At 42.9% G+C, this 27,183-nt stretch overlaps 1 protein-coding gene across 5 annotated transcripts in view; it reads left to right on the top strand.

The window, feature by feature from the left end:
• LOC132490793 (kalirin) overlaps positions 1-27,183 on the top strand; it is a 467,387-nt gene that overhangs the window by 367,121 nt on the left and 73,083 nt on the right. For 3 of the 5 annotated variants that reach the window (XM_060099424.1, XM_060099422.1, XM_060099425.1), the window contains exons 15-19: positions 5,355-5,521; positions 12,688-12,807; positions 18,723-18,941; positions 21,990-22,139; positions 24,464-24,578. In XM_060099424.1, coding sequence (XP_059955407.1) covers positions 5,355-5,521; positions 12,688-12,807; positions 18,723-18,941; positions 21,990-22,139; positions 24,464-24,578 — 771 coding nt within the window. The remainder of the gene's footprint in view (positions 1-5,354; positions 5,522-12,687; positions 12,808-18,722; positions 18,942-21,989; positions 22,140-24,463; positions 24,579-27,183) is intronic. The other 2 variants (XM_060099427.1, XM_060099423.1) reach the window with 1 other exon arrangement.

The raw sequence follows: 27,183 nt of genomic DNA, 5'->3' as shown, positions 1-27,183 counted from the left end.
GCTCACGGGCCCAGCCACTCCATGGCATGTGGGATCCTCCCGGACCGGGGCATGAACCCGTGTCCCCTGCATCAGCAGGTGGACTCCCAACCACTGTGCCACCAGGGAAGCCCTATTCACTGTTTATCCAACAAGTCCATGAACACTTAACGTTACACCTGCCACTTTCTAGAACAGCCTTTGATGTTAGAACCGGAGAGAGCCATCGCTGTCCCCTCGTCCAACTAGTCCAGAAAGAGGAAGTCATTGATCTGGACTCACACCAGTGAAGTGCCAGAACCCAGGTCTCCACACTGCCACCCACCCGGCTCTTCCAGGAAGAAGCAGATAGGGCCTCAAGCCATCAACTCTTTAAAACATGGTCTGTCCACATCCCTGCTGATTGTGAAGGATATTTAAATCATGAGATTGTCAGGCAGACTTTAGCAGTCAGACTTGACTTTAGGGTACTGTGTTTCTCTTAATGACCTGATAGAGGACATAGCAGCATTCAAAGGAACTTCACTTCTAACCAGAGGAGAGACAATCTAGTAAATTCTGTTTACTTTGGTCAGCATAATCTTTCCTTGAATTTTCATTTGTTGTGACCAGGCTGCAGCTGCCTATGAGACCCAGGCCTGTTTACAGGGTGCAGCCCACGCTCCACACAGCTCCAGGAAGCCCCTTCATTCACATGATTATCTGGGGACTATTTCTAAAATGACAGTGCCCAGATACTGTGATCTAACACCTCTGAATGGGACTTGGGCATCGGCAAAAGCTCCTCAGGTGATACCACTGTGCAGCCAGGGCTGAGAACCACTGCTTTTCATCTTGATGGTTAAATCACAGCAGCTGATATCTATGACGTGCCCCAGGGCAACGACTTCCAAATGTGGTCCCAGATCAGCAGCATCAGCATTACCGGAGAACTTGTTAGAAATGCAAGTTCAAGGGCCCATCCCTAGAACCTGCCACGTCAGAATCTCTTGGGGGCGAGGCCCAACAATCTGTTTCAGTAAGCCCTCTAGGTGATTCTGATGCACTAATCTAGGACCACTGATCAGGACCTACTCTAAGTGTGGGCCCTGAACCAGCAGCACCAGCATGACTCTAGAGCTGATTAGAAAGGCAGAATCCCAGACTTACGAATCTGAATCTGCATTTTAACAAAATCTTCAGGTAAATCATGTGCATGTTAAAGTTTGAGAAGCAGTGTTCTTGGCCACAGCTGTACCTTTTCAAGGCCTTATTAGGGAAGGGGCAAACTGTGACTGAGAACCTTGTCTGGACTCAGGGTTTCACCCTACAACTTGTCCTCATGATGCTCGCCATAGCCTGCTATCCAACTAAGATGGGGAACCATGAGAGAATGCAGACATAGTACCCAGGAGAGAGACTGTGCAGAGAAACTCTGCAGGGATGCTCATCCCCCATCCCTTCATCCCTCAGTATTGACGTGTCTGGCAGGTGGAGCGCCTCATCTGCCTGAAAACCTGCGGCATGTAGGAGCAGGATGCTGGCGTGACCTTGGGCAAGTGCACCTCTGTCCAAGAGCCAGGTATCCTTGGTAACGGAAAGACTGCCGGGAGCTGGCAGTCCCTGAAGACTGGCTGTGCTTGGCAGCCACCTTAACCATGAGGGCTGAGTGGGTGAAAACACCCCAAGCAGATGGGCTGCCCACCCCCACATATCCTGTTCTAGGAATGAGCTTTGTCAAAAGAGCCTTGATTGGCCTCTTCAGTCTCTGCTCCTCCTCAGCTGGCTGTTCAGTCTGGCATAGCCCGTGAGGCCTCAAGGCTCTCAGGGAAGCTCCCTCTGTCTGCTGCCGTGTGCCTGTCCTGCAGAGGAGGCGTCAACCTCATCTCTGGCTTGGAGGAAGGGAGGGCAGCAACACGCCAGAGCTGGGGTCCAGGGGTGGAGGTTGGAGGTGGACCGAGAGTGGGCCTTACTGAGGACCTAGGTGGCCAAGGAAAGCAGTACTTCAGAGACACCGGACTGAGGCAATAAATGGGCTGGGCACTTACCTTGTCTGTTTAATGAACTATATTTGAACTAGAGGTAAAATAAACTATTGTCTCAGAAAAAGGACAATTAGCAAAATTAAGAATTTGGTTGCTATTTAACCCTCCAGGCTAAAATAATTAGGGCTTATGCTTTGATTTTTGTAGGAGTAAATGATTTTTATTGGATTTTTATAGGAGAAGTAAGGAATTTCCTTACACTTATTTTTTGGTATGAAGTTTGTAACATTCAGCCAGGTCCTACTAAATCCGCCTGATGTGCCAACAACCCTAACCAAAGCAAAAGCCTTGTTTAAATCAACATCAGCCTTAGCAGTAGTTGGCAAAATAGGAAGTTTCTTTACTTGCTCCTTGTTTAGGGTTATCTACTGGGCCTCAAGTTGGAAAGTGGCAGGGTTTGCTGGAAAGAGTCGACTTGGAGTAAACCCACTGACTGAATTCAAGGTCCAGATGCACCGCCAACAAGCACTTTGACTTTGGAAGTCCCTGTTCTTTCTCTGTAGACCTTAGTTTCTTCTTTTGTCCAGTGTGGCAGGCAGGCCTTCATTCCTAAAGTCCCCTCCAGTTCTCACTAGCCATGATTCAGCCTCACTGCCCCCATTGGTTATGGCCCAGGTCTTCACCCTAATGTCACCAACCATGTGACTGTTACCCATGACCTTAGGAATAAGACAGGAGCTGCGTATCCTATGCATACGTTGCTTTTGTGGTTTAAAGCGTCAAGTTCTCTCTTTATGCAAGGTTTTTAAGTGAAAACTCTATGGAGTCTATGGCAATGGTGCTTCACATTTACTGTGTCTGGAAAGTACCCAGACCCAGCATTTAAATGAAGTCTTAAATTAGGTCGTGAGGGGCTTCCCTGGTGGCACAGTGGTTAAGAATCCACCTGTCAATGCAGGAGACACACGTTCGAGCCCTGGTCCGGGAAGATCCCACATGCCGTGGAGCAACTAAGCCTGTGCGCCACAACTACTGAGCCTGCACTCTAGAGCCTTCCAGCCACAGCTGCTGAAGCCGGCGCTTAGAGCCCATGCTCCACAACAAGAGAAGCCACCACAATGAGAAGCACGCGCACCGCAACAAAGAGTAGCCCCTGCTCACCACAACTAGAGAAAGCCCGTGCACAGCAACAAAGACCCAACACATCCATAAATTAATTAATTAAAAAAAATTAGGTTGTGAGGATCACTCTTCTCCTTGCACATAGAGGTTAAGGGTACAGCCAGGAGAGAGAGAGATTTCCTTTGTTGGGGTCCCAGCCGCACCTCTCACTACCTGGGTGTCCTTGAGCATGTTACCCAATCTCTCTAAGCTTCACCTTCCTCAGAAGAACGGCAATTATAGGAATCTTAACCATATGCAGTCATTGTGAGGATGCAGTGAGAGAAACACAAGCGTGGTAAAAGTTCAGTAAAGCTTGATAACTATTGTATATTATACTGGTATTCTAGTGCATACTGAATTCTGTTGGGGTTATTTGCGTTCCCGTAGCTTCGGTAGAAGCATGAGGGTAGGGCTCCTCCTTTCTTCTCTTTACGTTCCCGGTATCCAGCAGAGTGGTTATGTCTCGCCATAGCAAATTCTCAATGTCAGTGTTTACTGAATTAATCAAGAGTGAACATCAGTCTGGGGGAAACAGATATACGTAAAAATAATGGGCCACAAATAATTGTACTTGTGTCATAAAAGGAAAGAAAAGGCCTGTGTTCTTCCAAAATGGAAGCTACTCTGGGCTGAAGGAATGTGGATCTGGAGGAAGGGAAGAAAAGTGGATATAAAACAATTGTTCTTAGCCCGATTACACCATCTTCACCTATTTTATTTCCTGTGTTCATCTCACATAAAAAAAATATCAAGCAAGATAGATGAAAATGAAGGGCTGGAGTCTCCAGGCAGGCAGGGAGCCTGTTCTGGATGATCGTCTAAGCAGGTGGCTGGTCCCTTTGATGAAGCACCAGGCTAAGAAAGCCCATTTGCATGTGATGTGGCATGGGTAAGCCATGAGCTTCCCACAGAAAGACACTTTGCCCAAGCCCAGCACACTAAACACCAGAGATGCATGCAGGAAGAAAACGAGCTGGAAAAAAATCTGCATTGTGACTGGAAACAGGGATCCACTTCTGCAGGTGGATCTTTTTTTTTTTTTTTTTTTTTTTGCGGTACATGGGCCTCTCACTGTTGTGGCCTCTCCCGTTGCAGAGCACAGGCTCCGGACGCGCAGGCTCAGCGGCCATGGCTCACGGGCCCAGCCGCTCCGCGGCATGTGGGATCTTCCCAGACCGGGGCATGAACCCGTGTCCCCTGCATCGGCAGGCGGACTCTCAACCACTGCGCCACCAGGGAAGCCCCCTGCAGGTGGATCTTAAATTGCATTTTAAAAAGTAAACATGGAGGCCAAGGGTCATCCCATGTTGCCTAGCACTGCAAAGGTAGAAATTTTTTATTTCTTCTTATTTTTTGATTTCAGTCAAGGAGATGCTCTACCTCATCCCCTTGGTAACTGCAGATAGTAACTAGAGGGAGTTGACTGCTAAAAGGACAAGTCATCCTCTTCTCTGTCTCCCACAGATATTTCAGGAGCTGGGCCTTGGAATTATGAAACGGACAGAAAAAATAAACATGAAAAGATACTGAAATTATTACCATGTAACACCAGAAAAAAATTTCCCACTCTCCCATATTGTTCTTACATAAAACACTATTTTTGCTTCTAGAAAAGAATTTCCTTTAGCGTGTACGGACTTTCCTTATATGCCCCCACTGTATCAGGCAGGTGTGTTGGTGGTGGCAGTGATGAATTTCTGAGTTGCTTTTTTAGGGGACCTAGGTAGTTGGCTAAGAAAATCACCACTGGCCAACTATTCTCTTCAGAATGGACTTAGCATCCAATGGTAAATTGCATCTGACCAGCTAAAAGAGAGTGTGCCTTTGGTAGTTCCTGAGACAGGGTCTCTGGGGCTTTGTTTTGTATTTCCCAATGTGATCCAGAGGCTCGGTTGTGAATATTCTGGGTGTAGGCAAACTGCCCAGCAGGGACTGTTGTATGCAGCCTTGTCTGGGATGGAATCCAGAGGACCACCTCTTTGACTCCAGTTGATAAGGAGCTGATCATGTGTTGAAGAGTTGTTTCCTGACAAAGGATCAGTTAATCCAACAGAGACGGCATGGTTCGAGCATCCCAAACAAAGACCCGTTATGGTGATCTATCCAGTTTCACTGAGGGATATGCAGAGGTTGGGAGGGTGTTGGTGATGGCTATTTCCAGATTCCAGCTTTCATGTGCATATAGAAGGAAATGTAGTCTTTACGGTACTACCTGGTTTTTAATGGTTTACATTTTGTTTAAATCAGGAATTGAGTTAATCTGTGAAAAAGACATTGATCTGGCAGCCCAGGTGCAAGAGCTACTGGAGTTTCTCCAGGAGAAGCAGCACGAGTTGGAGCTCAACGCAGAGCAGACCCATGAGCGGCTCGAGCAGTGTCTCCAACTGCGACACCTCCAGGCAGAGGTCAGACAGGTGAGCCTGACTCTCGTCCTGCAGCCTGGGCTTCCCAGTGGCTGAGTCTGGCCTGGGCCTGCTCCTGGAATGGGGTAAGGCATACAGAGCCACCGGTATAACCAGAATTAGGAAATAGGTAAGTTAAGGAGTGGTTGTATTCGTTTCTGAAAGCTAGGCTGCTATCTACTGACTCTAACAAATAGATCTAATGGTACAATGGCTCAAACTACAAGTGCATTATTTCTCTGACATATAACAATCTAAGGAGAGTACCTCAGTGCTGTTCCAAGTTGCCCTCAGTCACTGAATCGATTCTCTTCCTTTCTATCCTCAGCCCTGCCCAGAGTTCATAGGAAATGCAAAGCCTGTATCAATAAACATATTCAGGCTTTAAAGCCAGCTTGATTAATTTGTGTGCCTAGTACAGGACCTGACATATACTTGAGAATCAATAAGGGGTAGCCATCCTTCAGTTCCCATATTTCTTTTCAATGTGTGTGCGGTTCTTATAAGAAAATGTTCTAGTCACATTAAAGCCAATCTTAAAAAGAAAAGAGTACTTACCTGTATGAGACATAATACTAGCTATCTTTCTAAAGGACATCCCTGTACCATTCCTAGGGATCTCTAGGAACATACCCACAATGACCAATGATACATTTTAAAAATACTACATATTTATATCATGAACAGACTAAATGGGAATTTTTAGCATAATTATTGGGGATTTCCTATTTAGACAAAGTGGGATTGAAGAAATACAAATATAATTATAGTTCCTTTAATTGAGTGTTGTGTGCCTTTTATACCTATCTCTTGATCAATCCTCACAACCATTCTGTGAAGCTGATATTACTCTCCTTTCAGAGGAAGTCACCAAAGCTTAGAAAGGTCACCAGACAGGTCTAATGAGGTGAGGAAAGACCTCACCTTCACCCTCCATGGGTGCAGAAGGGCTTCCCTGCAGGGCAGAGCTCATAGCGCTTCAGTGTTTTCTCCCTGTGCTCCAGACTCTCGCAAGCAACCCTATCCCCCTGCTTCCTCTAGGGAGAGCCCCACCCAAAACATCCTAAGCAGAGACACATCTTCCTCTTTTAAATGTTTTTTCTTATGTTCAGTGACTGCTAGAGCTTTTAGATTAGTCTATTAATTTAGCACAGGGAACAAAAACATCATATTTTATTTAATTATTGCTCGGCCCCTTTTATTCAGGGTATTCCTTGCTAATGCCTATGTTTTAATTATATACTATTTATTATAATGTGAAAAATTATCTTCTCTGCTCCCCTTCTTTTCCAAAGAGTACTAAGAGTCCACACATTGTGTGCTAAAGATCCATCTTGAGCACAGGTAACATCACTGAGCCCCAGGCAAAGCCAGATACAGCACTGCCATCCCGGTTGTTTTCTGTTTAATTACACTGGAGTCACACCTGAATGTCTGGTGAGACTTGTTACTCGTGGGGACATGGTAGAAATCCTAGCAGGCCCAGAGCAGTGATGAATATTCAAATTCTGAATCTCTTGGCAGTAATGATAGTACTTTCTTTTCATATGACAAGTACTTTCTCGTTTGTGATTTCGGTTTAGGAGGACAGGCCCATGAGAGAAAGTGGTGGACATTTAGCTTACAAATGAGGAAACTGAGATACCATAGGATGAGTGCTCCCAGGGCCTGTTGGCTACTTAGCTGAAACTTGAGCCCAAGCCTCTGAAATACAAGGTCCTACAATTTGCCTCTGCTGGACCCCACTCCCACCCTGGAGTTCCAGGAGAAATAGACAGAAGTTCTCCAGCAGAATGCAGTCTGGGCTTTTCCTGGCCTCCACAGTGCCATGTCTGAGAAGATGGGTAGGCATGGCCTACACCTGGCAGAGGGGGTGGCACCAGCCAGATCAAGCAGCGGGCTCAGCAGGCCATGGGAGTTCTCCTCTACTGTTTGTTCATGTCATCTCAGTAAACCAGATAACAGGAAAAATATTCCTAATTGACTTTGAAATTAAATATATAATTTTGCTTTTGTTCCTGGTTTTTTATTTTATTTATTTTTGCTACAGCATTCATAGTAGAGCCAACTTCCTAATTATGTTTTTCTTGGCTGAGATGAAAATGGAAATGAAATGAGTTTTAATCCTCCAAGTATCCATTCTGTACAGGATGGGGAGCTGGGATGATGATAGGTAGTTTGTCGAGTGGGAAAGGAGATTATCTATGTATGGATCATCCAGCCTTGACTAATATCTGTGTACGTGCCTGTTCAGTGTTTCATGAATTGGAGGACAAAAAAGAATTCTTCCGCAGGAGTGAGAACATTCCTTCTCCTTCTCTCCACCACAGCAAGGATGACACACAGGGGGACTGTAGTTCAAAATGGCACTGGATTGCTGGGGTCAGCCTTTAGGAAAAGCGTGAAGGACTGCGGCCCTCGGAGGTGTCGAGGGACCACTGCTCCATTAAGCCACTGTGCCTCATTAGACAAGCTTGTTCTCCTTTAGGGGTCGTCTGGTCCAGTTTCCGACAGGCATTCGCGTTTGATGGAAGTTGGTGGAGCAGGAAATATTGACTTGAAAGCTGTTGACGCTTGGAAAGAGGGACTTAATTTGGATGTCAGTACAGATCACTTGGGCTAAATTTAGACACTAGCTTGAGAGTTTCTCTTTTGAATATACTGAAAGAAAGAAAGAGAGGGAGAGAGAGAAAAAGAGAGAGAAAGAGAAAGAAAGAGAAAGGGAGAGAGAGAGAGAAAGGAAGGAGGGAGGGAGGGAAGGAAGGAAGGAAAAGAAAGAAAGAGAAAGAAAGAGACACCTTAATTGAAGTGCCATTAATGGGGAGAGAAAGGGAGAGGGCCACAATGTGTTGTGATACAGCTCTGTTGTTAGAGCTCAGAGATTAAAGGTTTAGATTTGGCCTTCATAACCTTATGTGCAGTTACACCACACTTATATTAAACTGAAGCTCTGAGGAGAGGTAATGTCGCAGACATTGACTGAAAATTATTTTCAAGTATTTAGAACAAATGAAACTGATTAATGCAACTGACTTGCTTTCTGAGGGATTACATAGGACTTTGTATCTAAGATAAATGGCCCCAGCATCTCCAGAGAAATGCTGAATCTTGAAGGGAAACCATTCCCCTGATTCCTATGGTCCAGGGCCATAGACCACCCAGATGCCCCCTTTCTTCTAGAAAAATAGTTCAGATTATTCTCCAGAACCCACAGAATGCTCTGATTGCTTTCCAGGAAAATTGCTACTCTGGTAAGGATAGCCTCACATTTATTAGATAATTCAGGAAGATTTGAAAAACCTATTTAATGGGCATAAAACTAAGTGAATTTCCATGTTTCCTGCAGAGCAATGCATTTAGCAGAAAATAGGCCAAAATGGATTTATAAGATGTTGGAGCTCTAAGCTTTGGGGAAAGAAATTGTACTTATCATTTGTCTACTAAAGACATTGACTTAAATTACCCCTGTGGACCAAATACTGGCCAAAATTTGCATATGATCAAGATGGAAATTTAAATCAAAGGAGAAAATATCCTCTCCTCATATTCCTGTATAGACTACTGTTTCATTCTGTTCACTGTACGTAAAAGTTAGAAAGGAGCTGGAGTAGGTCCAAAAGAGAGGCAGCCATAGGTACAAGCACTATCCATTTGTTTCAAAACGGAGATAATTAGGAAGACACACAGTCATAGTCTATAAAATCATGAGGGATGAACACATATAATCTCATAAACTGTGAATTTTTAGAACTAAGAAACACTAGAAATATGACAGGCTCCCAGTTACCACCTGAGGGACTGATGATTTTCCTGTGGCTAGAGTTTCAGAAGTCATTGTGCCTTGTGATAAGTCATCTGCAGTAGCAGGAGTTAGACACAGTGTCCTTCAGTGCAGCCTCATAGCTTTCCTGTCAGTGTGGCCTAGAGAACACAGCCATAGCCAAGCAGCTTCCCCAGCCTACGTGGCTACAGTGTCCAGCTTGACCAGCTTAGGTGGTGTCATCATTTTGGACATTCATGTCCAGTTAACCACATCCATGCTTCTCCTAACTCGGGGTTATCTGAACTTCCTTGGCCTGAGGAACCAATAGATCTCCATCTTCAGTTCTCCCCTCACCCCTGACTGAGCTGAATTGGTGGCCTAGCTCCCAAGTCCCCAAGCAGCAATACTCTTCCCATCCCTCATTTCTGCAGAGCTAAGTTCCTCTGGTATCCTATGGTTATAGGGGCAGTCTCTGAATTTTGAAAGAAGTATGGAATATTATGGCTCAAAATGACCTTCAAAGACCATCTAACTTATCAGTAAACTGTTGCCTAAGATGAATGATCAGTATAAAATGTTCATGTTAAGGATTGCATTATATGGTTTGCAAAATACTTTTACATTAATTATTTCATCTATACCCTGTGATTTACCATTTTACAGTTAAGAAAACTGAGCCTCAGAGAGATTAAGTGATGTTTCCAAAGTCATGCAGGTCAAGATTAGTAGGACCAACATTTTCCCATGTTTGTTACAAACTTTCTTCTACTACCTTTCTCTCATTTGGATGATCACACAAGAATAACCAATTTTATGAACCAGAAAGATAAAGGATGACAGTAATAGAAAATTACACCAACAAGAGTTAGCATTGATCAGAGCACAAAGAGTGATGATAATAAAACAGCTAAGGTATTTACATCACATCAGAATATGTCAATAAGCTCTACAAATACTAGAATAAAAGTTAATATTCCTAAATTTTTTTCTCTTCTTATTGTGAGAGGTGTAAATGAAGAATCATAGCATTAGCTAGTTTTGCCTCAAAACTAAAAATCGCTAGAACCACCATCATCAGGCTTTGCATTTTATGGTAGGCTACATCAACCCTGATATAGGAAGGGAAGGTACCATTATCCTATCTTTACAGATGAAAAAGCTGAGGCTCAGAGGAGTTAAATGGTTTTACCAGGCAGTAACAAAGCCAGGTATTCTGACTTCAGATTTTATGCTCTTTCTACACATTCCCAGTTTTGCTTCTAGGACTGAGTCCGGGACTTCAACATGGGAGGTTTGATTTTAGGAAGATAAAAATACTTGGTAGTTTAATCATTGGCATCAGTCCCACCCCTGAACCCAAGCCATTGATTGAACTACAGTGCATTTTTATCTTCCTAAAATCAAACCTCCCATGTTGAAGTCCTGGAATGCCTTTATAAACAACATTTGGGAAATAAAAATGAACAAGGATATCAAGGATATGGCATCATTTAATGAAAGCTGTAGAGACTAAAACCTATAATATTTCTAAATGGAAAACCTGGTAAATGGTGACCTCACAACCATAGCTATAACTGATATTTTCAGTTGACTGAAACTAGAGAGGAAAATATTCCACCAAGACTCAGGAGGCCCAGAGGGAGTCAAATTGTCCCTCAAGCGTTGATTTGTCATGCACATTGAGAAAATGTTTCTCTGACACCCTCAAGTGAATCTTGAACCAAGCAAGATGTGATGAATCACTGCAGAAGGACTTACATAATTCAAAAATATAAATTGTGAGCTCCATTTTCCAAAGAGGTGAAGCATTTGGGCATGTAATCCATGTATGCATGTACCCGAACTTGCAGCCAGCTTTTAGATATCATTAGCACCTCTATAGTCAGCCAGCTACAGCACACCAGTGGCATCAGAGATTTCACACATACGCTCTGAGCAGTTATTTCCTGGAACTAATTGCTTTACAGATTGGCATCTCATCCACAATCTGCCAGACTGCCCATGAATTAACATCTCAATCCAAATAGCCCAGCTTCAGTGGGATTTATGTCCCGATGTTATCCATGAACAATATGGTATCAGTCATTTTCTGCTTAAGGAGGACATTTGAGAAATGCCTGTGAGGGTTATGGAATAGGAGACCAGACTTAGTATTTTTCTAATTGTTTAACATGAAGAAGTTGAGAGAAGAAAAAAAAATCTGAAACAGATTGTGGTGTCTTCTGCTTTGCCTTGAGGGAACAGATGGATGGTATTTACTGGTCTTAAAATTTCAGAAGAATTTTTATTTCCTCTCCAAGCAAACTCTCAGACTCCTTAATAAAGCAAATATTTGGCAATTTTCTGATGACCAAACACAAGGTAGATTTTCAAGGCCTGTTACTTCCAGTTTGATTATTTGCACTTGACTCTATTAGCTGGATTATTGCCACATCTCTATTTTAGCTGGGACTGTCTAGACAGTGTCAGCTATTTCTCCTTCTATTCTAATATTCCCTAGCTGAGTTTTCTTTCCCCCTGTACTAATTAAGGTCACCTAGAAATTTTACTCAGCCTAGCCATTGCCTCTAAATAATTTAAATCAATTATAACATATTCTCCCTTTTTCTAATGATCCAGTGTATGGATGATTCATGCTATTTTGCTTGTTTTATTTCTCCTCCCTTTGGATTGTTTAACCAAAGCTCAAACCTGTCTACTCTTGGCTATTTTGCAAGGTATAGGAGGTTGGACACACTGCTCAGGTGTGACTTGGGTATTTTCACTCTTTCAAAAACGTTACTGCATACCCGTCGTATGAAAGGTACTGTGCTAGGCATTGGGTGAGATTAAAATATGACTCATATATTACTCTAGTCTTCCAGAATTTTACATTGTAAGGGGAGGAGATGAAACATAGGTCGAAATAACTGAATAAGGCAGGCTTTGGTGAGTGCCACAAAGGTGGTACATGCAAAATGATCTGGGTTTCACTAGATGATGAAGAGATTGTTTCTAATAGGAGTGGTTAGGTATAGAAGATTTCAAGCAGTTATTGTTATTTGAATTGGGCCTTAAAAAAATGAAAGGGATACCAACAGATGGCATTTATTTATTTATACCATACTATGTTCCAGATGGAACTTTGGAAACATACATACAATGCAGTCAGATGAAGTAATGTTTAAATTAAGTGGCTGAGGAGCCTGGGACTGAGGAGTGTTAAGGGTAGGAAAGAAGAGATGAAGTTGGGAATGAGGTTGGTACTTAAAATAAGTACCTTATGGCGCAAGGTACGAAGCAAATTTAAGGAGATTTTAATTATCTAGACTCTTCCTGTCCTGTTTTCAACTGTGGGTAGGAGATAGCAAGCTCTCTGACTGAAGGGCCTGTCACTGAAAGGCCATTCACCTATGCTCTTGTCCCGACTCCCTAGGTCCTGGGATGGATCCGCAATGGGGAGTCGATGCTCAACGCCAGCCTGGTCAACGCCAGCTCTTTGTCGGAAGCAGAGCAGCTGCAGCGGGAACACGAGCAGTTCCAACTGGCCATCGAGGTAACACCCAAATCTGGCTGCACTGTCCTCCCTTCCCCTCTCTGGTCTGCACCTTAGGCAGGATGATTCCTCAAGATGCGGGTGTTCCTTTATGTGGTGAAGCCATTACTCTTTCTAGTGAAATGGGCCAGGTAGCCTCCTTATGACCCAGGAATTGATGGAGAAGCAAATGCAGGGCTTCATCACCCCAAGGAAGCCTGGTATTAGAAGACAAATATTCACACTCCAAATGTGGATCTTTCTTACTTATTGATACCTTTAACTTTCAAGGCCCCTGGTCCACTGAGTTTTTTATACATTATGGACTATACACCACGTGAGAAATGTAAAGCTATAAGGTTAGAAGTCACCTCTAGTTGAAGCTCACAAAGAATTGAGGATAAACAACTGCAGAAGTCATTAGTAAACTAGGATTCCATTTTTAAACATTTGGTTTACATGTAACATTTAGATTCCATTGTCAGATCTGCCTTTTAACGAGTAGTGAGCACGGGAGCAGACTGCACTAGATAGTTTGATTCACTGAAAATAGTTGTTCAGTCATGCTGGTGGAAGTCATATTTAAAGAATAAACTGAAACCAGAAACTCACCAAGACTTGTTTTAAAGGCTATTTTAAAATAAAACTCCACTTATGATAGTCTAATATAAATTTTGTCTTGCTTTAAATAATATCTTTAATTATCCTTTCTACTAGAACATTTCCTTCCCAAAGAGACTTGAACTGATTGTTCTAGAGTGGTGTAGGGAAAAGAGTAGGAAATGGGACATGGGAACTATGTTAAAAATAAAATAAGTTCAGTACCAATGGGAAAAGAGATAAGGAGTGAAAACCTCAAAGACATCCATTACTTGTGGTTCAGTATAAAACTTAACCCACTTCAGAGTGTGTAAGAAATGCAAAGGTGATTATCTTCTACTAAAAAAACACAACAATGATAAGATTTTAACTGTTCATGCCAATAAGTATATCTTTAATACAATGATCCAACTGTAGCTATTTTTAAGCTAGTATTGATTGATTTCAACCATTTAATTTTCCAAAAGTTATCTTGTATGTGAAAACATAGCATTGATACGAGTGATATATTTCTCTAAGATGTCTGATAACTTCTTAGGAACCCTTGCTCGTACCAGACTCCTGTCTGAGATTTGAGATTTAAAAATAAACTGTGTATTACACACACAGTATGGACAAATTATTTTCTAAGGAAGAACTAACCAGAGGAAAGAAGTTTTATCATCAGCAGCTCTGTTGCATTTTACTGGCACGCCCAAATATTAGAGTGTTGGAATCTATTCATTGTAAAGGAAAAATCAAGATTGGGATTATAATCAAGAATTAGGCACACAGTGGTCAAAACCCCATCGAGAGGCAACAGTGAAGAGAACGAAGGTTGGGCAGTCACAGTCAAGGCTTGGCAGGAGCTGTGAGGGATGCTACGCAGAGAGAGGGCAGCCTTTGGCCATACCTCCTCCTTGTTTATCTTGAACGTGGAGGTTTACCTGCCCCATCAGGTAATTAAATTTTCAGTCCCTTAATCAAACGTTGGGCAAGTAAAACCAAGCATTATAAAAAATTTAAAAAAAACACAAAAACCAAGCGTTATGACACCCTTGAGTATCTCAATGAGCTAGGAGAAAATAGTGGGTAAATGCATTAGCAATGCTATTGAAATAACCAAATTCCACCTGACTTGCATATGCAGTATGTATGAATTTGTATTAGATGCTCTTGCATCCTTAACAGAATAGAGGCTCACTAAGCATCTATATCTCTTTAATTTCATGGATGCAACTCGATCAAATATTCTTAGAATAGATGTTGAGATATAGACCCCTGTCGAGTTTATGTCTGTGGACTCAAGGAGACATGGCAGAACAGATAGGATTTCTCATAGATCTTGGGAATGGAAGGTAGGCAAGGTCTGCAGCTTGGCTAGAAAAATGACGAGAACAGAGCCAGAATTTCAACATGCGTTCCTTCTCCAGGTGGCCTTGTGTTTCTCTCTAAATGTGTCAGTTTAGACCAGGTTCTGCATTGGGGGAACGTACGCCAGGGGATTTAAGCAATTTGATAGGAGATCTAACTAGTCTGGTTTGATTTAACCCATTTTGATACTGTTACTGGAGGCCTTTACAGTGATCACTGACAGGGAACATAATTTGTCTTCTTGGGCCCTAAGAAAGAACCCTGGGCTCCAGAAGGGAAAATAAAATGGCTATAGGTAAGATGATCATATAAGTTATTGTTAGAACTGAGACACTTTTAAGAGTGAAGGAGGGAATTATTAATAACTAAGCCAGGAAAATCAGCAGGTACTAGAACTCTCATGGGCAAACCAAGATGTTTGCTCACCCTAGGTTTGGTGGCCTCATCAGTCTGAAGGTTTTGGTCTCCTTAAAGAAGGTCAGAATGTTTACCTGAGGTAGCCTTGGTTACAGAAAAACTTCCCCGGAGCCATTCAGAGTGCAGAGCAGTACACAGCTCTCCAGAAGCATAGCTCTATCAACAAACCCAGATTATTGTTTGTTAGTATCCAAATGTTGTGGCTGATGTGTCTTCAAGAACTGTGAACATCATAGAGACACACTTGATTTTAAAATCCATTTTAATTTGAAATCCTCTTCTGCATTTTAAGCATAAGCATTATGACAGAAACAGTAGTTAAAACTGGATAATAAATTCAGTTGATTTGGTTTGGTTTTCTTCCATGTCCTCCTACTAAACATGAACATCCTTGATAATCCATGTCTCAAAGATACAGCACTCAATAGGATTAGATAATAGTAGAAATAAATGCAAAATAATGACTCAAGCTTTAGCAAAGCAGAGATTATGTCATATGCATAAGAGTTCATAATTTAGGTAATTAAAGGGAAGAAGGGGCTCCCAGGACTATCAGATAATAATGAGTTTCAGAATAAGGAAGAGGATTTGTTACACAGCATAAATTATAGGAAAATGAAAGTTACTCCTCTATCTCCTCCATTCTCAGAGAAAATATATAATAACAAATTTATGATGAAAATTATATGCTGGTTTCATATATTGAGGAGAGGCCAAATAATTATCAGAATCACTAATGTTCACTTGGTGAACTCTTCCTCTGAATGAGAAACTGTAGACAGTTACCATTCTAATGGCTAGAGATGAAATGATATGGTGTGATATGGTGGAAAGGACATAGATTTGGGAATAGGTCAAACCTGAATCTGGTTTCATCACTTCCTTAGATGTACATTTTTGGGCAAGTCCCTTAACCAGCCTGAGTCTCAGTTTCTTAATCTGTGAAGTGGGAATAATAATATCCACCTTGGAGTAATGTTATGAGAACTAAGGAAAAAATGCATAAGTACAGTTCCTAGCACAGAATATATACCTGGTTAAATGACAGCTATTAAAGGGATATTTTTAAAACATTCCTTGCCTTGAGAGTTTCACTATCTTAAGTAAGGAAAATCAGCCAAGCGTTAGATGAGTGATATAGGTATTCAGAAGAGGGTAGTTTTTAGTAAGTCTCAGGCTGTCCAAAAAGGCCTCTTTGAAGGAGGTTGGATCTGAACTGAGTCTCCAATGGAGACTGGATCATAGATGAGGAGAGTCTAAGATGTGTTCCTTAAAGGCAGGGAGAATGAAGATGGCAAAGGCAAGTTTATTTCCAAATGGTCTTTGTAAGGAAGTAGTAGTACATAATGATGTACTTGGGACCACAGTGTGAGGGGCTTTTAATAACATCCTCTAAAGTTTGGACTTGATTTTGTAGCAGTGGGTGAACCATTGCAGGCATTTGAATTGAGAGATGGAAGTGATGTTTAGAGCATAAAATTAGGGTTTTAGCACTGGAAAGGATGTTAGAATTCTCTTAATTGAAGCACTTCCTGTTAGAGAGAATCTGTCAGAAATGTAAGGGACGGGTTCGATGGGTTAGAAATGGAAGGCAGGAAAAGACTAGTTAGGTGACCACCACAGAGGCCTAGGTATGAAGTGGTGAGAGCTGGACTGGGTTTCAGGCTGAGGAGCAACAGGCAAGGATGATGACAAGACTGTGATCCTAGATGGCAGTGAGGAGGGCACCGTCCACAGGATGGTGGACTGCCTGGGAAGACTGTTTCAGAGGGAGGAGGAGTTTAGGTTTAGGTATGGAACTTGAGCAGACATCTGGGAGGAAGGTGGAGGCTCTGATTGGGCAGTAAAGCCATTCTCATTCCTTGGCAAGGGTTCCTCTTCTCTCTGGGAAGATATTTCACTTCTACTGAGAATGCATCTTTGTAAGTGACTAACATGGGGCGGGCAGCTAGATCATCTGAATCAGTGCTACTGACCTAGGTGAGAGGTGTGACAGGCAGCTCACCCTCACATCCAAAGACAATTAAAGATGAGGCTCAGATATCAGGCGAGAAATACAGATTGGAGAGCCATTTACAAAGAGGAAATGATAGAAGCCAAGGGAAAGGATGAGAACTCTACAGACGTGAACCAAAACCAAGAATGGACCTTGGGGTACCTCTACATTTAGGAGGCGGGAAAAGAAAATGGTACCAATAAGTAAAACAGGGAAAGAAACCAAGGATTTTTAGTGGATCATTTCTACTTGTTAGTTTATTTTTCTAGCTTCATCCAGCAATTAGGAACCCAGATGCTAATGTGGTCATCAGGACTGAAGGCCGACTCAGTGGCAAAGTGAGGGAATAAAGGAGTCTAGGCTGCTGGAGGAGGTCGTGCTAACATAGCTAACACTGAGGACAGATTCAGGCGGGGTGGGGAGGGCAACCAGGAGGTGGTTGATAGACTCTCTAGACGGGCTGCCATCTGGAATGAAGGTGAAGGGGGAGGCAGAGGTGAGAAGAGGGGGAGGTTGTACTCACACACAGGAGTGCTGATGGATTTGCTCTGGGGGAACTGTCCCAACACTGTAGCCCAAGAAGGGCAGAAATCATTCTGGAGTGAGGTGCTGGGCTTCCAGCTGCTCTTTTCCACTGCCAGCTAAGCTCTACTTTGAAAGTGCAAAGGCCAAATTAGTACTGTGCCATTGGGTTGAAATGATTCCAGTAGCTGAAGTTGGGATAATATTAGCTCTTTGAAGTCACATGGCTCATCCACATCAGTCCTTTATTTTAATACATTGTAATCCCATTTGGCTGTCTCCCTGCCACCCAGTTCTCCAACCTGTTCTCCCCAGCCCCTACAGTTAAAGTGAACTCAGAGAATGACACTTACCCTGAATAAGACACAAACCTTCTACAATATAGATTATCCTAAAGGCAAACATAAATAAGGTAGTAATGTGGGATGCTGTGTTAAGCTGAATTATCTACTGTGCTGTTCTTTTCCCTTGGTAACTAAGAGATGGTGTGAGATGCTACTCTTCTACTTTATTAACCTGCCAAATGTCTTCCTTCTACTGGAACCTTTTTAAAACTGATCATTCATGTTTAAAATGATTGCATTATTGGTTGAGATTTGTGTTACATGGGGATATTTTTTATGGGCTATGTTTATCTGATCTGCAGAATGGGACTACGGCAGTAACCTCCTTTGAAAATTCATGATGAATAATTTTATGATTAGATTTGAAAAGGAAATTTAACTAATGTATGAATCAGTCAGGAAGCAGATTTATACACAACTGCGTTTCTCTAGCACAGGAACTGAAATGTCTTTAAAATGCAGAGTGATGCAAGTAAAGAGAAAGGAGTGGGGGTAGGAGTTAGGGACCTGAACAATTAGTTAATGAAAATGTTTGATATTCTTTTTAAAAATATGCTTAAGAAACAATGATGACAACATGTTTGAATCAGTCATTTAAAGCTCTTTAACTTTTCTGCATCTTTCCACTCACGCCTCACTCCACCCCCTCCCATACCACGCCTGGGTCGTTCCCACGGACCTCTCTCTCCTCCCCTTGTGCCCAGTCCCTCTTTCATGCCACTTCCTTGCAGAAGACACACCAGAGTGCCCTGCAGGTACAGCAGAAAGCTGAGGCACTGCTCCAGGCTGGCCACTACGATGCGGACGCCATCCGGGAATGTGCTGAGAAGGTGGCCCTCCACTGGCAGCAGCTTATGCTGAAGATGGAAGACCGGTTGAAACTGGTCAATGCCTCAGTGGCCTTTTACAAAACTTCTGAGCAGGTGAGGGAAAGGGCTGTGGAATGTGTGGGGCTGAGACTGACGGAGGACTGTTTTCTGCCTCACACTGCAAATCTGCAGCATCTACCTCAGCAAGAAGCCACTCCTCTCAGTACTAGCCTTTGAGAGTAGAAGAATGATTTGTGGAAACACCATGGTTTGCTTCCTTATAATCCTTTCCATTACAAGAGTGGACTATGTGATTTGTTTCTTACAAATTTCTCAACCTCACAGGATTTCGGTGTTGAAGTAGAAACTGGGTAGGTGTAGGCTGAGTGCCAAGTTTGAGTGGTGTACCAGTTAGCTCTTGCAACAATAATGCTGTGTAACAGATCACCCCTCAACCCAGTGGTATAAAACAATAAGCACATATTTTTTGCTTAAGTATCCGGTGTTCAGCTGATCTTGGCTGAGCTTGGTAGAACTAGGCTCCAAGCTGCAGGTTGGGTCTGGATCTGTTCCTATATTTCTCCTCCTCCTTGACCAGCAGCTACCTGAGGCATATTTATGGTGAAAAGCAGGAGTGCAAGAACCCAAAATCTACTGTGCGAGTGCGTTTCAAGCCTGCTTGTGTCACATGCTCTAACATCCTTTTGACCAAAACAAGTCACGTGGCCAAGCCAACATCAACGAAGCATGGCAGTATATGCCTCCTGTGAAGGTTGGGAGAGGAGAGTGACAATTTGCTGAGCACAGTCTAATTTACCACAATCAGGTACTATGCACTGCTTGAAAAACATACAGCTCTTTCATTCATGGGGTTCCCAGTCTAATAAGGAAACACCGCTTTCTGTCATTGGAGAACTGTGAGCCTAACTAGTAGGATGGTACAGCTGGGGGAGAAAAGGTAGGAGATACCTACAGCAGGGCCATAAAAATACAAACCCATTACTAGTACATCTGTACAGCAATATGCGCACGGGCAAAGAGGATTTTTAAATGATTTGGGTGCTGTTAGGGGACTCTTTTCATGAAACAGAGGTTTAAGACAGGAGTAATTTTATTCAGTATAAAATAATTTCCTCATTCAAATCACTCCCTGGTAGAAATAGAGAAACATTCTCCTCTGGGTGACTTACAGGGACCATGGGAAAGTCTGTCTCAGAGCATGCCTGTCAGAGGGCCCTGCAGCCAGTATTCATCTTCAAACCTTCTCTCAGTTCTCCTTTCAGTGTTTCAGAGAGATGATGCCTCTGATGGCCTCAGAAGTGGGTGCAGCAAACTAACGAGATAAAGAGCTTCTCCAGTTGATCTGTAAATTCAGCACATCCCAATCACACCCCAGAAAGTCAATAGGCTGATTCTAAGATTTACATGGAAATGCAAAGAGACTAAAATAGCCAAAACCGTCTTGAAAAAGAAGAACAAAGTTGAAGGAGTTACACTACCTGATTTTAAGACTTACCCTAAAGCTGCAGTGGTCAAGACAGAATGGCATTGGTGTAAGAACAGACACAGTTGAACAGAGTAGAGGTTCCAGAAGTAGACCCACATATATACAGTCAGTTGATTTTTGAGAAAGCAATTCAGTAAGTAAAGTCTTTTTAACAAATGGTGCTAGACAACTGAATATCCATATAAAAAAATGAAGCTTAACCCCTGTCTAATATCATATACAGATTTTAATTTGAGATGGTTCAAGATGCTGAAGGGGACAAAGCACTAGATTGAGTCAGGAAATTTGACCCTGAACTGACCTTACCAAAGGTCACTTTATCTCTCTAGATTTCTGTTTCTTCGCCTATTGAATTAAAGGACTTATGCTGGATAATCTTTCCATTTCCTGTAGCTCCCAAATTGATTGGTTTTAAGTCCAATACTGTCATGGGACAGGTGTCAAGTACTCATTTTCTTAAAGTTTTTTTTTGTGTGTATAATCTGTTTTCTCTCAAGACGTGAGCCTCCTGCATGTTTTCAGGTCTTGCAACAAGAGAGGTGTGTGGTGCTAAAGAAACCAGCTGGAGTTCAGGGATAGGCCTCCTCACGACATGGGAAGCATGTTGGCTATGAGGGTGTTCTGCCTGGGACATCTTTCAGCTTATTTTTCAGCTCAGTTCATAACTCAAAAAGCATCTTATCCAATGCCACATGCTTCACCAAAAGAGATGCCTTTCTCAGACAGAGGAGGCCAAGGGTAGTTAGTGCTGTTCTCCCCTGCTGCCACAGACTATTGAAGGAAAGTATAGGAATGAGTTTCTATTTTCTGCATCCTTCCTTAAGCCCTGACACTAGGCTGCCCTGGGTCTCCTACTGATGCACTCAACCTAACTTTCCCTCTAAGCCCCATTTGAAATGCTTTTGGTCTTTTGAGTTCATCTATAAGGTCACTTAGAGCATGGCCTCTCAGCATTTTTAGAAATGAAAAACCGTCTTCACTATCTTTTAGGTCAACCCAAATTTGTTATCCCTCTGAAGGAAATGTGCATTTTATAATAGCAGGCCTGGAGATGTCATTGCCTTATAGTAGTACCTTGAAACAATTTTGCTGGAATATTTTTCCCCAGGGAGGGAAAAGGTAACATTCATTTATGGCCCATAAGTCACACAACATAGGCAACTTCCTCCTTTACCTCTACTTGAGGCGACTTCCTGTAGAGCAAGGACAGATAGTTGGACAACCCAGTTATCTTCTTCAAACCTCTTTCTCCTGTTCTACCTAATTCATAGACATATCATAAGGTTATAGCAATATAATATATAAAAACACTTTGAAAGCCCCCAAATTACTAGCCTCTCTTCCTTTCTTGCTCTGCATACTATCCCTAGATGATGTCATCAACCCCCATAGCTTCAGCCTTCAACCATCAACTGTCAGAAGATAATTCCAAAGTCCATATCTCGGTAGTCATCTGTCTCCCAAGCTCCAGATGCTGGATTCTCACTGCCTCCTGGACTTTTCTTAGATGTCTCAGGGGCACTGTGCACCTAAGTCTACAAATTAGATTTTGAATGAAAACTGTCACTTCTGTAGGGGCCTCTTAGCTAAAGGTCCTCATAAAATAGGACCTTTCAATGATTAATTTACTAAGTTTTTCCTCCATGATTCATTAGGTCTGTAGTGTCCTGGAGAGCTTAGAGCAAGAATACCGGAGAGACGAGGACTGGTGTGGTGGACGAGATAAATTGGGGCCAGCAGCAGAGATGGACCACGTCATTCCACTCATCAGTAAACATTTGGAGCAAAAGGAGGCCTTCCTTAAGGTCAGAGCACATTGTCATCCAGGGTCTGGGGCTTCAGCCTTGTGTTTGATCTGCTGTCTTACTCTCCCCATGGCCTCCGCCTCCGCCTCCTCCTTTCTGTCTCTGTCTCTCCGTCTCTCTCTCTCACTGCTTCATGTGGGCTTCCCATACCCCTCTATCTTCTAGCTTCTTATCTAAAGGGGGCATTTGTAGAGGGGATATTGGCTGGTTAATTCGAAAAGTTGAAAGGTTACACTTCAAACATTCTTTATTTCTCTCGGCACTTTTTTGTGTAATTAGGCAATTAGGATGCTTCATTTCTACTGGTGCCATGTACAAATATCCTGATATCCCATTGATGTTAACTGAGAAAAGTACCTACTTTCATTTATCTATAAAAATAGTTTAATTGAAATATATAAGCCTAGATAGGAAACTATTAAAATACATCTTTTATAAATGGATGATGCAAAATTTAGGGCAAGAGTTAAAGAAATACATTTAGACATCTTATTTATTTATCAGTCTAACGATTACCAAGTACCAGTGAATGTAACACTGTTTATTGTGCTGTATGAAGAGAGAGATACCTTATTTTGTTTGTTTTGTTTTTAAAAGAGCCTTAGCTTCCCAGAGAGGAAGCACAGTCCTGCTCTGAACAGCTTTCAGCTGGTGTGGGAAGTTCTCCCAAGCCTCTTTCCTCCTGCCTTTGATCTTCTCTCTGACAGAGCCTTCAGTGTTAAAACTTATCTAAAGGCTCCATTTTCTCTCAGATTCCCTGCTTTCATGTTCTGCTTCCTTTCAGGTTTCTGAAAGCACAAAAGAGAATTTTTATACCCTGACATGTTGCCACTGATTTTCTACAATTCTGTAATTAACTGCCTTTCTTTTATTAGGGATTTTCTCTACTTGACCACCTCTTTAAGTTTTATTTTTATTCTTTTTAAAAGATGACCTCTCCCTGCCCTTCTCCCATCTATCTGGTATCTGTACCCACATTTGATCAGAACTCTTAGTAATCAGCTCTTACTAATAAGATTAAATAGAAATTCTTCCATACAGGGCTTAAGATGACTTTAAAAGTCTTCCCTATGACAAAACACAGTTTAAAACAAAACAATTTTTGTAGGGCATGTCAGATATTTTAAATAGATGTATAAAGGTATGTCTTCATAAAATTAAATGTTTCTTTTGAAGAAGGAAAAAAGAAAATGTTCTGATGTTTTCCATATGTGCCTAAAACCATAGTTGAAAAACTCCTTATTGTTGTGGGAATTACAAGCCCAATGGACGGAATATCGAGCTCTCCATGTGTATACACTAGTTGATCTATTTTGGATTCCTTAGCTTTGGACCACTGTCCAGCTGTTAAATTCATGGGCCTCAGAGTGGAAGGACCCACTAGCAGTCTTTTCCCAGAGCTCCCAGAAGCCATTGTTGGGAATGCAACATTTAAAATAATTTTTTTACCACATGATTTGTAGAATCAGATGCTAAGTATAAAGATGTTTTAAAGTTAACAGTTTTGTCTAGAGATAATTTAATTCTGAAAACTGTGGATTGAAAGTTAATGGACTAGCATGTATTACCTCTACCATCAGGAAAAATACTGCTTTTTAAAGAAATTCAGAAAATCTCTTGTCTTGAGAGAAACTAGAAGTACTCTGTCAGTAGACCTAGATTCTAGCCCTGACTTGCTTCATGACTCCTGCCCTTGCTGGGCCTGGATTGGATACAATAGCATGGGACAGACCTGTCCTCTCTGCTACCCACCACTCTTGTGAGTCTTAAGGGGGCAGTACAATGGCTCTTACCCCTTTACATGACTGATATTTCCCAGCAATAGGATCTTTATTAGTCTTACTGAGGCGGGGCTGGGTTTGATGGACAAATACGTTTCTAAAATGTGGGTAATTTCCATTTAGATTTGGAACATACAGTTAATAGGTTTGATCACTAAATTTGCTTTCTCAAGTCTAAATTAAGCTAATGTTAAAGTGGTCATATATGAGGCATTTTGGTGGCAGAGGGAAACCAACCTGAGAGTCACTCTCAGGTGGTCACGCTGAATCAACATGTAGTAGTCGAAGGGTGGCTGATTTCTGGTTTTGTCTGTGATGGAAAGGGGAGAGGCACAGGGAGCTAGCTTTTCTTTACTCAACAAAAGAGTGAGTGAGTCTCCTGCATTGGAACTGGAGTATACATAAACTGGAAGTTGCCCCAGGGCTCTGCTCACCCAGAGCCCCAGAAGCCTCATCATCAGCACCCCTTCTTCAGTGTCTTAGATCATGTGCCCCTACCAGACCGGGACTTATGTGTGGGGCTTCACACCTTGTCTCTCTCAGGCCTGCACCCTGGCACGGCGGAACGCTGAGGTCTTTCTCAAGTACATCCACAGGAACAATGTCAGCATGCCCAGTGCCGCCAGCCACACCCGAGGACCCGAGCAGCAAGTGAAAGGTCAGTGCAAGCCCTGCCGGCCTCGAGCCACTTCCGCCGCATGGACCAGAGCCTGGGTACCTGGTCTTCATGTGACCTCAGACTTCCTGGTTCTTCTCCTTGGATGAGAAGAAGTGTGATGTGGGATGGTGTGGGTGGTGGCGATTCAACATGCCTCAAGATTTGGGATGGAAAAATGACTATAAAATTTCCCCAGAGCTTTTGCATTTATCTTAAGAGTTTAGAACAACGCTAATAGAATTTCCTGAAACGACAGATGTTCTCTATGTATCTACACTGTGCAGTACGTGGCCATTAGTCAACCCCAGAGACCAAGGCTAGGGAGGAAAGTGACGCTGACTTGGAGTGAGGAGTGGGGACAGGCTTGGCGAGCTGCCAAGCAGACAGAGCGAAGCTCTGACCTCCTCTGGGAAGGGCCTCTCTCCTGCTCAAGGAACTCAGGAGGTGCGAAGATCAGAGGCCACTGAGAAGAATTAAACTTAGTAATCAACGGTCCCTACAGAGAAGAGGGAAGCAGCATTCCTTTTCCAGATGTGCCACCCTGTTTGCAGCCGAGGGTCCCTGTGGGTGGCTAGCATTATGTCACCTTCCCCTTCCTGCAGATTTTTCAAAGCCTGTGTTCTGATGTCCAAGTGCAGGTGGCAGCTTGGGTGAGGCCAGCTGCCTACTGAGAGCACACACGCCCCGCCCCCGCCCCAGTGTGCGGAGAGTGACAGCCACCCAGGGTGAGCAGGATGTGCCGCACCTTCGTGGGCGCCAGGGCAGGGTTTGCCCAAAGGAAAGTTTACCAGATGGGGCACAAATGAGACCTGAAACTCATTAGGATTTTCGCCTGAGCTGGATTGATTTTCTCAGCCACCACAGAGGGACCTCAGTGAACAAAACTCTGACTAGGAGACAAAAAGAGTAACAAAGGAAACACAGGTTCTCACTGTCTTTGCCCAGTTGAAGCTTCCACCTGAGCAGGGACCTACAATCTCTCCTATAGCCATTTCCTTTCCACCTGCTGCCTGGACCCAAAGCCAATGCCACTTATTTTAAGTTTTCGTTACAGGAGCAATTATTGCTGCATAACAACCCCTGAAATTCAGTGGCCTACAACTATAAGCATTTATCATTCAATGACCGTGTTGGCTTGGGGACCAGCTGCCTTGGCTGGGCTCAGTGATGCGGTTCTGCTTGAGGCTGCAGGTCTGGCTGGCTTGGCTCCTTCACTGCAGGGTGGGTTCTTGTCTGCTCCATGTGGATTAATTCTGGGACTTTGGTTGAAGGGGCAGCGGTTACCCAGGAGAACTTCTTATAGAGGTGTTGGCAGAGATTTAAGGGGCAAGCTCAAGTGCACAAGCACACTTCAAGCCCCTACTTGTGTCTTATCTATTAACAGCCCATTTGCCAAAGAAAGTCATGTGACTGAGCCTGAGTTTGGGGGTGAGGAAGTACACTTTGTCTCTTTGGGGAGGAACTAAAAAGCTACATAATAAGGGCAGAGATATAGGGAGAGGTGAATAATAGGGACCATAAAAGCTCTCAGCCTAAGAGAGGAGAGACAGATTCTGTCCTTAGAGAGCCAAACTTCCATCGGGCATTAAAAGTACACAAAATCAACAAAAACTTCTAAGTACAAGCACTGCAATTTGGGCTGTGCCTTTTTTGTAGAGCACAATAATTCGGTAGACCAAGGTGGCTAAGGACCCAGGCTCTTAAGTCAAATAGCTCTACCCCTTTATCTGACTGACCCTGGTTGAGTTTCCTATCCTCTCTAAGCCTCAGTTTCTTCATCTGTAAAATGGAGATAATAGTGGTCCATGCATCCTGAGGTACTGTGAAAATACGTACCTGCCACATAGTGAGTACTGAATAAGTGTTAACTTTCCATAGCATCATTATTGTGTATTTTATTAGTATCTAATATAGTTAGCAGGAAGCAGGAGGCAAACAATACAAGATAAATTTTATTGCTTCAAGCTTAGAACGTACTATTAGACACTTCAGAAATCCATCCACATAACCAGCTGCTTCTGGAACAACAGAAGTAGAGAGAGGGAGGGACATGACATGGACAAACAGCTCCCACGGCCACCGTGGTGCCCCGTGCCTTGTACACATCCTCGCGCTCACCTTCATTAGAGATGACGTGAGAACAGCTTTTAGCTTTTCTTATGATCAGTCCCAACCAGCATGGAAGTTTGGGCCTAGAGACATGATTCCGTGATGACGTGATTCCAACATAGCTTCCCTAGGCCCATAATTTAGAGGTTTTAAAATTGAGGTTGTGCTGTTGAGATGCTAAGTGCATAGCCCTTTGTATGGGACAGAGCTTGTGGCAAGTGACATGGCTATCATGCCGTTACCCCAGTCCTCATGCCATTCCCCTCTGGCCCTCTCCTAGAACCCCTCAAGAGTGGCTGGTGTTCCTGTCAAGTCCATTCACTCTCTGCAGGCTCCCAGGCACCAGTTATGTTAGCTATTATTTTCAGCACCGATAATTCCCAAGGTCTCTTATCATCAAGGACTAGCTTTGGTGTGAAGAGAATCAGAGTCACTTTTAAGTCACCCTGGGGACATCCTCTTCCCCCCTTCATTGATGGAACCTCATCAACAGGCC

This window comes from Mesoplodon densirostris, chromosome 5, assembly GCF_025265405.1.
Source record: "Mesoplodon densirostris isolate mMesDen1 chromosome 5, mMesDen1 primary haplotype, whole genome shotgun sequence".
NCBI lineage: Eukaryota > Metazoa > Chordata > Mammalia > Artiodactyla > Ziphiidae > Mesoplodon > Mesoplodon densirostris.
Note: the sequence above shows the minus strand (reverse complement) of the source record. Positions and strands in the feature narration are given on the sequence as shown.